The sequence below is a fragment of the Mobula hypostoma genome, chromosome 4 (genome assembly GCF_963921235.1).
Source record: "Mobula hypostoma chromosome 4, sMobHyp1.1, whole genome shotgun sequence".
NCBI classification, from domain to species: Eukaryota; Metazoa; Chordata; class Chondrichthyes; order Myliobatiformes; family Myliobatidae; genus Mobula; species Mobula hypostoma.
In genome coordinates, this window is record NC_086100.1 from 172,617,373 (window position 1) to 172,630,649 (window position 13,277).

The following is a 13,277-nucleotide window of genomic DNA, read 5'->3' on the forward strand; positions in this document are numbered from 1 at the left end:
ATAAAAGTACTGAGACAGTACAATATGGGTGCAATACTGCTTAGCGCTGTGATGTGAGGTTCAGCAGTGTTACAGCCTCAGGGAAGAAGCTCTTCCTGTGCCTGCTGGTGCAGGAGCGGAGGCTCCTGTAGCACCTACTGGATGGGAGGAGAGTAAAAAACTTACAGCAGTAGCACAAGCACGTCCATGGTTAGGGTGAGATGCATCCCTGATAATGCTTTTCGCCCTGCCCAGGCAGCGCTTATGGTAGATGTTCTCAATGGTGGGCAATTGGGTGCCGATAATCCTCTGGGCAGGTTTCACCACACGCTGGAGTGCTTTGCGGTCCGATATGGGACAATTGCCATACCACACTGAGATGCAGTTGGTGAGTATGCTCTCAGTGGTACAGCCGTAAAAGTCCGTCAATATCCTGGGACAGAGGTGAGCTTTCTTGATGTTCCACAGGAAATAAAGGTGTTTTTGATCAGGATGGAGGAGTTCAGGGACCAGGTGAGATCCTCAGAAATGTAGACACGAAGGAATTTGAAGCTTGATACACACTCCACTACAGCTCCGTTGATGTAGATGGGGACGTGAGTGTGGCTCCTAGCATGCCTGAAGTCCACAATGATCTCCTTGGTCTTCTGGGTGTTAAGGGCCAGATTGTTGTCAGCACACCACGTGGCCAGGTGCTGGACCTCGTCCCTGTAGGTCGTCTCGTCATCCCCTCTGATCAGGCCAACCACCGTGGTGTCGTCTGTAAACTTATTATGGAGTTAGAACCATGTACAGGAATGCAGTCATAGGTGAAAAGGGAGTACAGAAGAGGGCTCGACACACAGCCTTGAGGCACGCCGGTGTTCAGGGTGAGAGTGGAGGAGGAGAGGTTCTCTAACTTAACTGATTGAGGTCTGTTAGTCAGAAAGTCCAAGGTCCATTTGCAGAGGGATGAGCTGATACCAAGCTGGCGAAGTTTGGCGATCAGCTGCACACCAAGCTGCCATTTTCTGAGATACCTACTGTACCTAATAAAGTGACCACTGGGTGAATGCCAATGGTCTTCTGCTACTGTAGCCCGTCCACCTCAAGGTCTGATGTTTTGTGCATTCAGAGGGGCTTTTCTGCACACCACTGTTGAAACGTGTGGTCATTTGAGTTACCATCTCCTTTCTGTCAGCTTGAACCAGTCTGGCCATTCTCCTCTGACCTCTCCAATTAACAAGGCATTTTCAACCACAGAACTGCTGCTCATTGGATGTTTTTTGTTTCTCGCTCCTTTCTCTGTAAACTCTGGAGACTATTGTGTGTGAAAATCCCAGGAGATCAGAGTGTCTGAGATGCTCTAACCACCCCGTCCGGCACCAACAATCATTCCATGGTCAAAGACACTTAGATCACATTTTTCCCCCATTCTAATGTTTGGTCTGAACAGCAACTGAACCTCTTGACCATGTCTGCGTGCTTTTATGCATTGATATGCTGCCTCATGATTGGCTGATTAGAGAGCTGCATTAACGAGTAGGAGTACCTAACAAAGTGGCTATTGAGTGTTTACATCCTTCAGAGAAGTGGAGATCCATAACCTAGCAACTCTCTGGGTGTATGTCATCTGTCTGCTTTTATTCACAGATGAAACAGCGGATTTTAAAATTATTCAGTACCCTCCAGAGGCCAATGTTTCTGTGGGCAACAATGTAGTGATGATGTGTTCCTGGGACAGCAACCAGATTGAGAGCGTCAGAGTGAACTGGCTAAAGGACAACATCAACATTTTTTCAAACAAAACAGGGAAATACCAGTATGGAAGGACAAAGTACATTGTTGAAATGAACAACTCGAGCCTTACCATTCTGAGTGTCTCGCAGAATGACTCTGCAATCTACCACTGCGAGGTATTCGTGGAAATTCCATCAGTCAGAAGAGCAAGGGGAGAAGGGACGATATTAAACGTCATTGGTAAGATGATTCATTGTGCTTCTACCTTATGAATTAAATATGCACAACAGACATGTATGTTTTATCTATTATACTTGCAATTTTCCCATCCAGGCAGATTCTGATTGCTATTCCGGATGGAGTCATAGAGTTACACACAGAGGAAAAAAAAATTGCTGAAGGAACTCAGCAGGTCACTGGAGGGAAATGAACAGCCAACATCTTGATTTTCTACCAGGACTATAAAGAAAAAGGGCAAAAGTCAGAATAAGAAGGTGGGGAAGGGGAGGAGCAATAGCTGCAGGTGATAGGTGAATCCAGGGGAGGGGAATGGGCATGATGTGAGAAGCTGGGAGGTGATAGGTGGAGGAGGCGAAGGGCTGAAGAAGATGGAAGCTGATAGGAGCGTGTAGTGGGCAATGGAGTAAAGGAGGTAGATAACTGGAGGGAGAAAGGTGTGGGTCTTGAGGACAGGGAAGGGAAGGAGAAGGGACCAGAGGGACAAGGGAAAACTAATGGGAGGGGAACAGGTAGGTGTAGCTAATGGAAGTTAGAGAAATAAATATTGATACCATCAGTTTGGAGGCTTCCAAGAGAGAATATGAAGTGTTATTCCTCTAATCTGTGTCTCACCTCAACTTGGAGTACTGCAGGCCGAGCACAGACATATTTGTATGGGAATGGGAAGTGGAAGTATGAGAGATCCTAGCTGTTATGGCGGATGAAGAGATAGGGAGCAATGGAATAGAAGCAGGACCTTTGACCCCACTTGTCTATGCTGATCAAAGTGCGTAGCTGAACCGATCCCATTTGCCTGCATTTGCTGATATGCCTCTAAAGGTTTCCTGTCCATGTACCTGTATAAAATGTCTTTTAAACATTGTAATTGTATCCACGCTACCACTTCCTCTGGCAGCTAGTTCCATATAACCTCCACCATCTCTCTGAAAATCTTGCACTTCAGGTCCCGTTTAAATCTTTCCCCTCTCCCCTTAAACCTATGTCCTCTAGTTTAACACGCTCCTACAATGGGAAGCAGAGTATGAACATTCACCTTATTAATGCCCCCAATGATTTTATAAACTAGGAATTGACCCTTCAGGCACCTACACTCCAGAAAAAAAGAACAGCGCAGCCTATGCAATCTCGCTTTTTTATTTAAAGTAAGGCAAAGACTCCCGAGAAAGCCAAAAATATATTCTGTTACAAATGCACCATCGGGAAGTTTTTAATAATGCTTTAAAACCAGCAAAGTAACCAGAACAGTGTCTGGACACGTGCCTCTGTGCTCTGCAGGGGTTCTGTGTTGAATTAGATTCCAGGCCATTGGTATTCTACTGACCTCTGCTGGAATATTGTATAATTGCACATAGGGGGCAGTTCAATACCGTCTGTTAAACATCAACAGTTAAATATCCTCCAAAAACTCATTGAGCAAGGTCCTTGGTAACAACTAGCTGCAAGGAGATTCTGGAACTGTAACTCTGTATTATTTAGTCATAGAGAAATACAGCAAGGATACAGGCCCTTCAACCCAATGAGACCATGACGATCACAGACCCCACCCAACTAGTCCCAATGGCCTACATTTGGCCCAGATCCCTCCATACCCCTTTCCCTACCTATCCTACTTCTTTTTAAAAGATGCTGTTGTACCTGCCTCAACTACCTCGTCTGGCAGTTTGTTCCATAGACTCAACACCCCCTGTGTGAAAAAAGTTACCCCTCAGGTGGCTTTGAAATCTCTCCCCTCTCATCCTAAATCTATGGACCCCTAGTTTTGGTCCCCTACGCCAGGGAAAAGACTGTTGCATCCACCTTATCTACGCCTCTCATAACTTTAAACATTTGTATAAAATCACCCCTCATTCTCTTCAAATATATCCAAAAAAGAATTAATACCTTTATTTTTCTAAAGTAAAAAAATTGGATCACTCTTTTATTTGGAATAATAAAAGACCAAGGATTAGTAGATGTCACTTACAAAAGTTGAAAAAGGATGGAGGTCTTGCTTTGCCTAATTTATTAATGTATTATCGGGCTGTTAATGTCCAATACATGTCCTTTTGGTTATATTGGGTTGATAAAAACGATCGGCCAGTTTGGGTAGACCTGGAACTGAAAGCTGTGAAACAGTTTTATTTAACCTCGTTATTGGGAGTTGCTTTACCTATACAATTAGCTAAAGTTGCTAATTTAAACCTATACCCTGTGATTAAGCACTCTTTACAAATTTGGCTCCAGTTCCGCAATTTTTTTAATCTTAAAAAAATTAAACTTTGTAGTTTAATTTATTGAAATTATTTTTTAAGCCTTCTTTGAGTGATCCAATTTTTTTGTCGCCCCTCATTCTCCCACGCTTCAAGGAATAAAGACCTAGCCTGCCCAACCTCCCCCGTAACTCAGGCCTTCCAGTGCTGGCAACATCGTCATAAATCTTCTCTGCACTATTTTCAGGTTAACCACATCTTTTCTGTAACAGTGACCTAAAGTGTGCAGAGTACTCCAAGCGTAGCCTTACTAAGAACTTAATCAACTGCAATATAACGACCTAGTTTCAATACTTGTTATTCTGACATATGAAGACCAGCATGTTAAATCGCAATTTCACCACCGTATCTAACTGTGACGCCACTTTCAATGAACTATCCATTTGTATTCCTAAGTTCCTCTGTTCCAATGCACTCCCTTGTGCCTTATTATTTGTAACGTGAGTCTTACTCTGGTTTGGCTTTCCAAAATTCATCACCTCACACTTACCTGCATTGAAATCTATTTGCCACTGCTCAGGTTCATTAATTTATCACATACAGTGAAGCATTAAAAAAAAATTCACCACTGTGTCGAACTGTAAAGCTACTGACAATGAACTATGTACTCCTAGGTCCCTCTGTTCCAATAAACTCCCTAGTGCCTTATCATTCCTAGTAGAAGTCCCACACTGGTTTTACTCTGCAAAATGCATTATCTACATTTGCCTGTATTGAAATCTATTTGCCACTGCTCAGATTCATTTATTTATCACATGTACCTTGAAACATACAGAGGGACATGTCGTTTTATGATAACAACCAACACAAGACGTGCTGGGGTAACCCACAAGTGTTCCCAACCAACCTCCTAACTCATCAAGATCCCCCTGTAATGTAAGATAATCTTCTTCTCTGTCTGCAATACCTCCTAATTTCAAGACATCTGCAAAGTGAATGATCAAGTCTTCTGCACATGCATCCAAAATCAAATTAATTAAAAACAGAAAACACTGAAGATACTCAATAAGGTAACCAGCATCTGTGGAAAGGCAAACAGAGTTTTAGGTTGGTAAACTATCCTGGTTCTGACAAAAAGTTGTTGGCCTGGAACATTATCTCCAATTTTTTTTCTTCCTACAGAGAGAGAATGGAGGGATGTGGACATTGCATTGGCAGAAGGGTTTACTTATAGTAATGAAAAAATACTTATTGTAATTTTATAATAATTAGTTATAAATATTTACAGTAATTTTTGCATATTGCACTGTACTGCTGCTGCAAACAACACATTTCACAACACATTTTGGTGATAATAAACCTGATTCTGATTCAGATTCTCATTTATAGATAATTGACAACAGGTACAGGAGTAGGCCATTCAGCCCTTCGAGCCAGCACCGCCATTCACTGTGATCATGGCTGATCATCCACAATCAGTACCCTGTTCCTGCCTTCTCCCCCATCCCTTGGCTGTGCTATCTTTAAGAGCTCTATCTAACTCTTTCTTGAAAGCATCCAGAGAGTTGGCCTCCACTGCCTTCTGAGGCAGAGCATTCCACAGATCCACAACTCTCTGAGTGAAAAAGTTTTTCCTCACCTCCGTTCTAAATGGCCTACTCCTTATTCTTAAACTGTGGCCTCTGGTTCTGGAATCCCACAACATCGGGAACATGTTTCCTGCCTCTAGCGTGTCCAATCCCTTAATAATCTTGTATGTTTCAATCAGATCCCCTCTCATCCTTCTGAATTCCAGTGTATACAAGCCCAATCACTCCAATCTTCCAACATATGACAGTCCCGCCATCCCAGGAATTAACCTCATGAACCTACGCTGCACTCCCTCAATAGCAAGAATGTCCTTCCTCAAATTTGGAGACCAAAACTGCACACAATACTCCAGGTGTGGTCTCACCAGGGCCCTGTACAACTGCAGAAGGACCTCTTTGTTCCTACACTCAACTCCCCTTGTTATGAAGGCCAACATACCATTAGCTTCCTACACTGCCTGCTGTACCTGCATGCCTACTTTCAGTGACTGATGAACAAGGACACCCAGATCTCGCTGTACTTCCCCTTTTCCTAACTTGACACCATTCAGATAGTAATCTGCCTTCCTGTTCTTGCTACCAAAGTGGATAAGCTCACATTTACCCACATTAAACTGCATCTGCCATGCATCTGCCCACTCACCTAACCTGTCCAAGTCACCCTGCATTCTCATAACATCCTCCTCACATTTCTCACTGCCACCTAGCTTTGTGTCATCTGCAAATTTGCTAATGTTACTTTTAATCCCTTTATCTAAATCATTAATGTATATTATAAATAGCTGCGGTCCCAGCACCGAGCCTTGCGGTACCCCACTAGTCACTGCCTGCCATTCTGAAAGGGAGCCGTTAATCCCTATTCTTTGTTTCCTGTCTGCCAACCAATTTTCTATCCATGTCAGTACACTACCCCCAATACCATTTGCTCTAATTTTGCACACTAACCTCCAATGTGGGACCTAATCAAAGGCTTTCTGAAAGTCCAGGTACACTACATCCACTGGCTCTCCCTTGTCCATTTTCATAGTTACATCCTCAAAAAATTCCAGAAGATTAGTCAAGCATGATTTCCCCTTCGTAAATCCATGCGGACTCGGACCAATCCTGCCACTGCTATCCAAATATGCCGCTATTACCTCTTTTATAGTTGATTCCAGCATTTTCCCCACCACTGATGTCAGGCTAACTGGTCTATAATTGCCTGTTTTCTCTCTCCCTCCTTTCTTAAAAAGTGGGATAACATTAGCTACCCTCCAATCCACTGGAACTGATCCTGAATCTATAGAACATTGGAAAATGGTTACCAATGCATCCACGATTTCTAGAGCCACCTCCTTAAATACCCTGGGATGCTGACCATTAGGCCCTGGGGATTTATTAGCCTTCAGTCCCATCAGTCTATCCAATACCATATTCTGCCTAATGTGAATCTCCTTCAGTTCCTCCGTTACCCTAGGTCCTCTGGCCACTATTACATCTGGGAGATTGTTTGTGTCTTCCCTAGTGAAGACAGATCCAAAGTACCTGTTCAACTCATCTGCCATTTCCTTGTTCCCCATAATAAATTCACCCGTTTCTGTCTTCAAGGGCCCAACCTTGGTCTTAACTAACTTTTTCCTCTTCACATACCTAAAGAAGCTTTTACTATCCTCCTTACCTTCGTACCTCATCTTTTCTCCCCATATTACCTTTTTAGTTATTTTCTGTTGCTCTTTAAAAGTTTCCCAATCCTCTGGCTTCCGGCTCATCTTTGCTATGTTATACTTCTCTTTTATTTTTATACTGTCCTTGACTTCCCTTGTCAGCCACGGTCACCCTTACTCCCCTTAGAATCTTTCTTCCTCTTTGGAATGAACTGATCCTGCACCTTCTGTATTATTCCCAGAAATACCTGTCATTGTTGTTCCACTGTCATCCCTGCTAGGGTATCTTTCCAGTCAACCTTGGCCAACTCCTCCCTCATGGCTCCATAGTCCCCTTTGTTCAACTATAATAGTGACACTTCTGATCTTCCCTTCTCCCTCTCAAATGGTAGATTAAAACTTATCATATTATGGTATATTATTTAGTGAGGCATTTAATTCCTAGTTTAATTAGTTAAGGGCCTGCTCCTGTACAATATTCCAGAGGCAGCCTGATCATTGAATGTTCCTAGCACTTCCTGTTTTCATTATTGACTTCCAAACCTGCAGCTCTGATGAGTTAAACTAGTAAACTGCATATCATGCCTCGGTCAGACCACCTAAGGGTACTAGAGTCCTCCAGACTCTAAAGTTCCTTCTTCCATGATTATTAGTTGATTGTTTTCACCTCTGCTTTGTTTTATTTATCTGTGTACCTGTACCTTGTTTTCTTTGCCTATTTAAGTTTCCTCTGGTTTGTTCAATTTTGCTCAGTCTTGAGCCCACCTACCCCGTGTGTAGTGATTTTCGAGCCCTAGCCAGTGCTCTCTACTAACCAATCCACAAGCAAAGATTCTTTGTTAATACCATCCTCGTCTCTTGTCTCCTCTGCACTTGGGTCCACCTGGTCTAAGTCTCTCTTGGTAGCCTACTAGTTAACCATAGGGAAGTTCATTGTAACATTCCCAGTTCAAACCCAGCAACAATCCCTTTGACACCGCATATACAAAAAAAAAACTGTTATTTGGGGATTGGGGAACTTCAGTTATTGCCTTCAGTCTGGATAATGCTCCTCTAACCCCCTTCGATGTTGGTCTCACTATGATTAAAGGGTAACGCTGAAGGATAACTCAGTACAACACCACCAATACTGTGCATTATCTGCAGCAACTTGGCAAAACTTCTTCGAAGATACTTCCCTGGTTCAGATTCGGATTTATTTATCACATGCACATCGGAACACAAGTGGAATGTGGCATTTGTATTAACAGCTAATACACCCAAGGATGTGCTGGGGGGGGGGGGGCAGCCCACAGGTCACCACACATTGCAGTTCCAGCATAGTTGCCTACAATGCTCAGCAGAACAGCACAGGCTGCAACACGAGAACGACAGCAAAGGAAGCTCTTTTCCCACCCACCTCCACACACACACACACACACACACACACACACCTCCAACCCCAGGACAGGCCACTTCTGGGCCTTCAGCCCTTGGCCTCGGACTCTCTGTAGCTGTGTAAGACAGGGGTGCTTACTAAAGCTGGCCTTGCGGGTGATTCCCACAGCCTCCAGCATCTGGAAGGATACAAGCACCAGAACCCGTGAACACCCCGCCATTTCCGATCGCTGCAACAAGTCGCGTGCTATCGTAACTTGCACATATATCTCTGCTCCTTCTTGGATCAACATCGTCATTTCCATAAAAAATACAAAGGGAAATTCTTGACAAAAATCAGTCATTCCTTCCCAACAGTCACACGGTACAGCTACTCCTGCAGCATCCAAGAAGGTCACCTCCTCCCTCTTGAGGGCAGTTAGAAATCAAAGTCAAAGAACTTAATATTGTCAAAGTATATTTATGTCACTGTATCTTGAGATTCATTTTCTTGCAGACACTTACAGGAAAATAAATAAAATAAAATTTATGAGAAATTATACATATAGACTGACAAACAACCAATGTGCAAAAGAAGACGAATTGTACAAATATATATAAATATATAAATAATACTGAGAACATGAGTTGTAAAGAGTCCTTGAAAGTGAGTCCGTAGATATATGGGATCATTTCAGTGTTGTGCTGAGTGGAGTTATCCATGCTGATGGTTGAAAGATAATAACTGTTCCTGAACCTGGTGGCGTGTGGCCTATGGCTCCTATACCTCCTGCCCAATGGCAGCAGTGAGGAGAGAGCTTGGCCTAGGTGCTGGGGGTCCTGCTTTCTTGTGGCAGTGCTCCTTGTAAATGGTGGGGAGGGTTGTGTCTGTGATGGATTGAACTCTATCTACCACTGTCTGGAGATTTTCTTTAATAGAATGTCTATTTTTAATACAGATATCGCCACTGAGACGGATTTCATCACCTGGATTCTGGTAGCCGTCAGTCCCATAATACTGATCGTGTTCATAGTTTTGTGCTACTGCTTCTGGAGAGAAAAATGCTCACAGCGGAATGGTGAGGATCACACAACTCAGGAGAAAAATATAAATGTATTTTGATTAAGAAGTTTCTACTGTTCACTGTGTTAGGAATTATGTCTTGCTGATCTTTTACGTCAGCTTCATTTTCCTGCACTGGCCTCATACCTTTTGATTCCATTAATACCTATTATCAATCTCTTTAAGGACATAAATGACACTAACTGAAGAACAATTAATATATGGAAGGTCTAATCAGAATTCCAGGCACAGTTGGACTGAGATGGTTCAAAGTTCGCTCTTCAGTGATATACCTAGCCCTTGTAAAACAACATTTGTTTCTATCAACAGGTTCATAACTTAACATTTTTTGTCATGTCTAAAAAGTATGATCCCATACTTGTCAGCACTATAATCCATCTGGTAGAGGAAAGCAAATAAGAATGCATTTGTTGCAATTTGAAACAAGAACTGATCTACTGGAAGAGCTCAGCAAGTCGACTGGCACCTTTGGAAAGAGAAAGCAATTAATGTTTCAAGTCAAGGACCCTTCATCAAAAATGCTTCAGAACCCATTTGATGAGGGGTCTTTGACCTAAACCATCAACTGGTATCTCTTTCTACAGATGTAGTTCAACTGGCTGAGTTCTACCAGCATCCGATTGGCACCGTTTTGCTCATTTGTTTGATCTACAAATACTTCCATGTAAGTTCTTTCTTCCATTGGCAATGCCAGCATCAGCATGCTTGGTTTTCAATCTCATCTTTTATAAATTTTATGAATAATTATGGCCTCAAAACAAATCGGTATGGGTATCCATTTGAAATATCCTCCCAACAACAATAACTATCCATTCTCCAACACTGTTTCCTACCCTTAGCCAATTTCCAAGCCAGGTAAACAACTTACCATGAATTCCATTATTTTCAGCTTGTAGAAATGGACTTTTAAATGGGCCTTTATCACACTCCTTCCAGAAGTCCACAAAAATAACATAAGCATTCACCACCTGGTTCCCCACTTTAACCACTTCCAAAAATTCCATCAGAGTCACTAGGCTTGACCTGCCTCTTGCAAATCTGTAAGACCATAAGCCATAAGACCATAAGATATAGGAGGAGAAGTAGGCCATTTGGCCCATCGATTCTGCTCTGCCATTCAATCATGGGCTGACCCAGTTCTTCTGGTCATCCCTACTCCCATGCTCTCACCCCATACCCTTTGATGCCCTGGCTAATCAAGGACAATAGGAACAGAATTAGGCCATTCGGCCCATCAAGTCTGCTCTACCACTCCATCATGGCTGATTTATTATCTCTCTTAATCTCCTCCTGCCTTCTCCCTGTATCCTCTGATACCCTTACTAATCACTGTCTTTCTGTTGAAGACGTTCAATCACTCTGAACTTTATTACAGACCAGTCATTTTCTGGCGCAAAATATTAGACTAAGTGAGAGATAGGGCTGGAAATTCATTCACACAACTCCAAAACAAAAATCAAGTGCTGTGTTGTTTGAAATCAGCCTAACCCAGGTTTGTATATATTTCTGGGTATGAGAAAGTAAGTTTCCTCATTCATCAGTGGAATTCTTATTCTCCATAAAATTAATTTTGGGTATAAAACTCCCCAAGTTAACACCAACAGCAGCACATCGTACAGTATTCAAGTGCACTGGTGCGAGAAACCACAGTTCCTAATTGCTCAAGGAAAAATTTGCTAACCATTTACCTCAAATTGTACTTGTCCAGACCTTATTTATACCTTAGATGTTTTATCCCATAAAGCCCAGGATTCAAAATTACTCTCAGTTTACCTGCCTCAGGATACGTCCAGGCTATGTTCGCTGATATTTGCCACATCTCGCAGATGCAAAAATTGCAGATGCTTGAAACTGGAGCAACAAATAATCCTCTGGGAGAACTCAGCAGGTCATCAGCATCTACATGTATGCAGGCATTGCCAACCTGGTGTCCACGGACCCCTCGGTTAATGGTAGGGGTCCGTGGCAAATGAAGTTGGGAACCCCGGTGGAAAGGAAGGAGTTGGTGATATTTTGGATTTAAATCCTGTTCTAATTAATCCTGATGTAGGGCTTTAAACCAAAACATCTCAGAGCTTCTTGCTTACTGCTGCATTAGGGAATTTATCCAAACTCCATGCTCAGGGAGACAGACTTTATCCAGTATCATTTATCTTTAATGAGATTGCACCATCAGGCATATCTTCTCTTTCCTGATTCTATAGGGATCAATCATCTCAGGCATCGCCACCGGTCCCCCCTCCAGTTTGTCACAGCAGACCAATGCTTCATTTCCTACCATCTGAGGACCAGTCTTTTTGATAAAACAGTGGTTCATTCGCACTTCCTCTAATCTAGTACATAACGTTCGGTGTTCATGATGTGGTCTCTCTGCACGAGAGAGAGCAAATGCTGATTGGGCAATTGCTCTGTGGAACACTTTTGTTCAGACTCTGCGGGTGACCCATATACCTGTTCCTCTATCTCACTCTGATCTCTGTGTCTGTGGCTTCCTTCACAGTTCTCATAAGGTTCAGGAGGCTGAACCTCCTCTTCTGCCAGGTCACATTGCAGACTCTGGGCTCAATATTGAATATTTTCTCTATTTGTAACAGAATTTACCAGTTCTACAGCAGATGATCCATCTGCGTATCAGCTCAGTTTTTCTCTCTGGTGATACTTGCGGAGATGCTGGGCAGTATTTTACATACACACCTTTGTTTGTTTTCACTCTTTCTCCAACTCTCCTCATTTTGACTATCAATTCCCTTTTCCCTATCAATCCCTTCTCCACTCTCTCCATAACTTAAACATATACTCACTGGCCTCTTCATGAGATACACCCATATTCCTGTTTGTTAATGCAAATATCTAATTGACCAATCATGTGGCAGCAACTCAATACATAAAAGCATGCAGACATGTTCAAGAGGTTCATTTGTTGCTCAAACCAAACATCGGAAGGCACAAGAAATGTGATCCAAGTGACTTTGACCATGGAATCATTGTTGATGCCCGATAGGATGATTTGAGTATTCAGAAACTGTTATATCTCCTGGGATTTTCACAACAGCAGTGTCTAGAGTTTATACGTAATGGTGCAAAATACAAAAAAATCCTGTGAACGATAGTTCTGTGGGCAAAAATGCCATGTTAATTTGAGAGGTCAGAGGAGAATGGCCAGACTGGTTCAAGCTGGCAGGAAGGTGACAGTAACACAAATAACCACGCGTTACAACAGTGGTGTGCAGAAGACATCTCTGAATGTGCAACACATTGAACTTTGAAGTGGATGGGCTACAGCAGCAGAAGACCATGAACATGTACAGGACATACTAATGAAGTGGCCATTGATGTTAGCTCATTTTCTCTTTTTCTCTGTTCTGGAAACAGGTCTTCAACTTGAAGTATTAACTCCATGAGACTATAAGACAAACAGCAGGAGCAGAATTAGGCCATTTAGCCCATCGAGTCTACTCTGCTATTTCATCATGGCTGA

At 42.6% G+C, this 13,277-nt stretch overlaps 1 protein-coding gene across 1 annotated transcript in view; it reads left to right on the forward strand.

The window, feature by feature from the left end:
* LOC134344976 (uncharacterized) overlaps positions 1-13,277 on the forward strand; it is a 47,911-nt gene that overhangs the window by 13,673 nt on the left and 20,961 nt on the right. The window contains exons 2-3 of the mRNA XM_063045109.1: positions 1,612-1,938; positions 9,675-9,794. Coding sequence (XP_062901179.1) covers positions 1,612-1,938; positions 9,675-9,794 — 447 coding nt within the window. The remainder of the gene's footprint in view (positions 1-1,611; positions 1,939-9,674; positions 9,795-13,277) is intronic.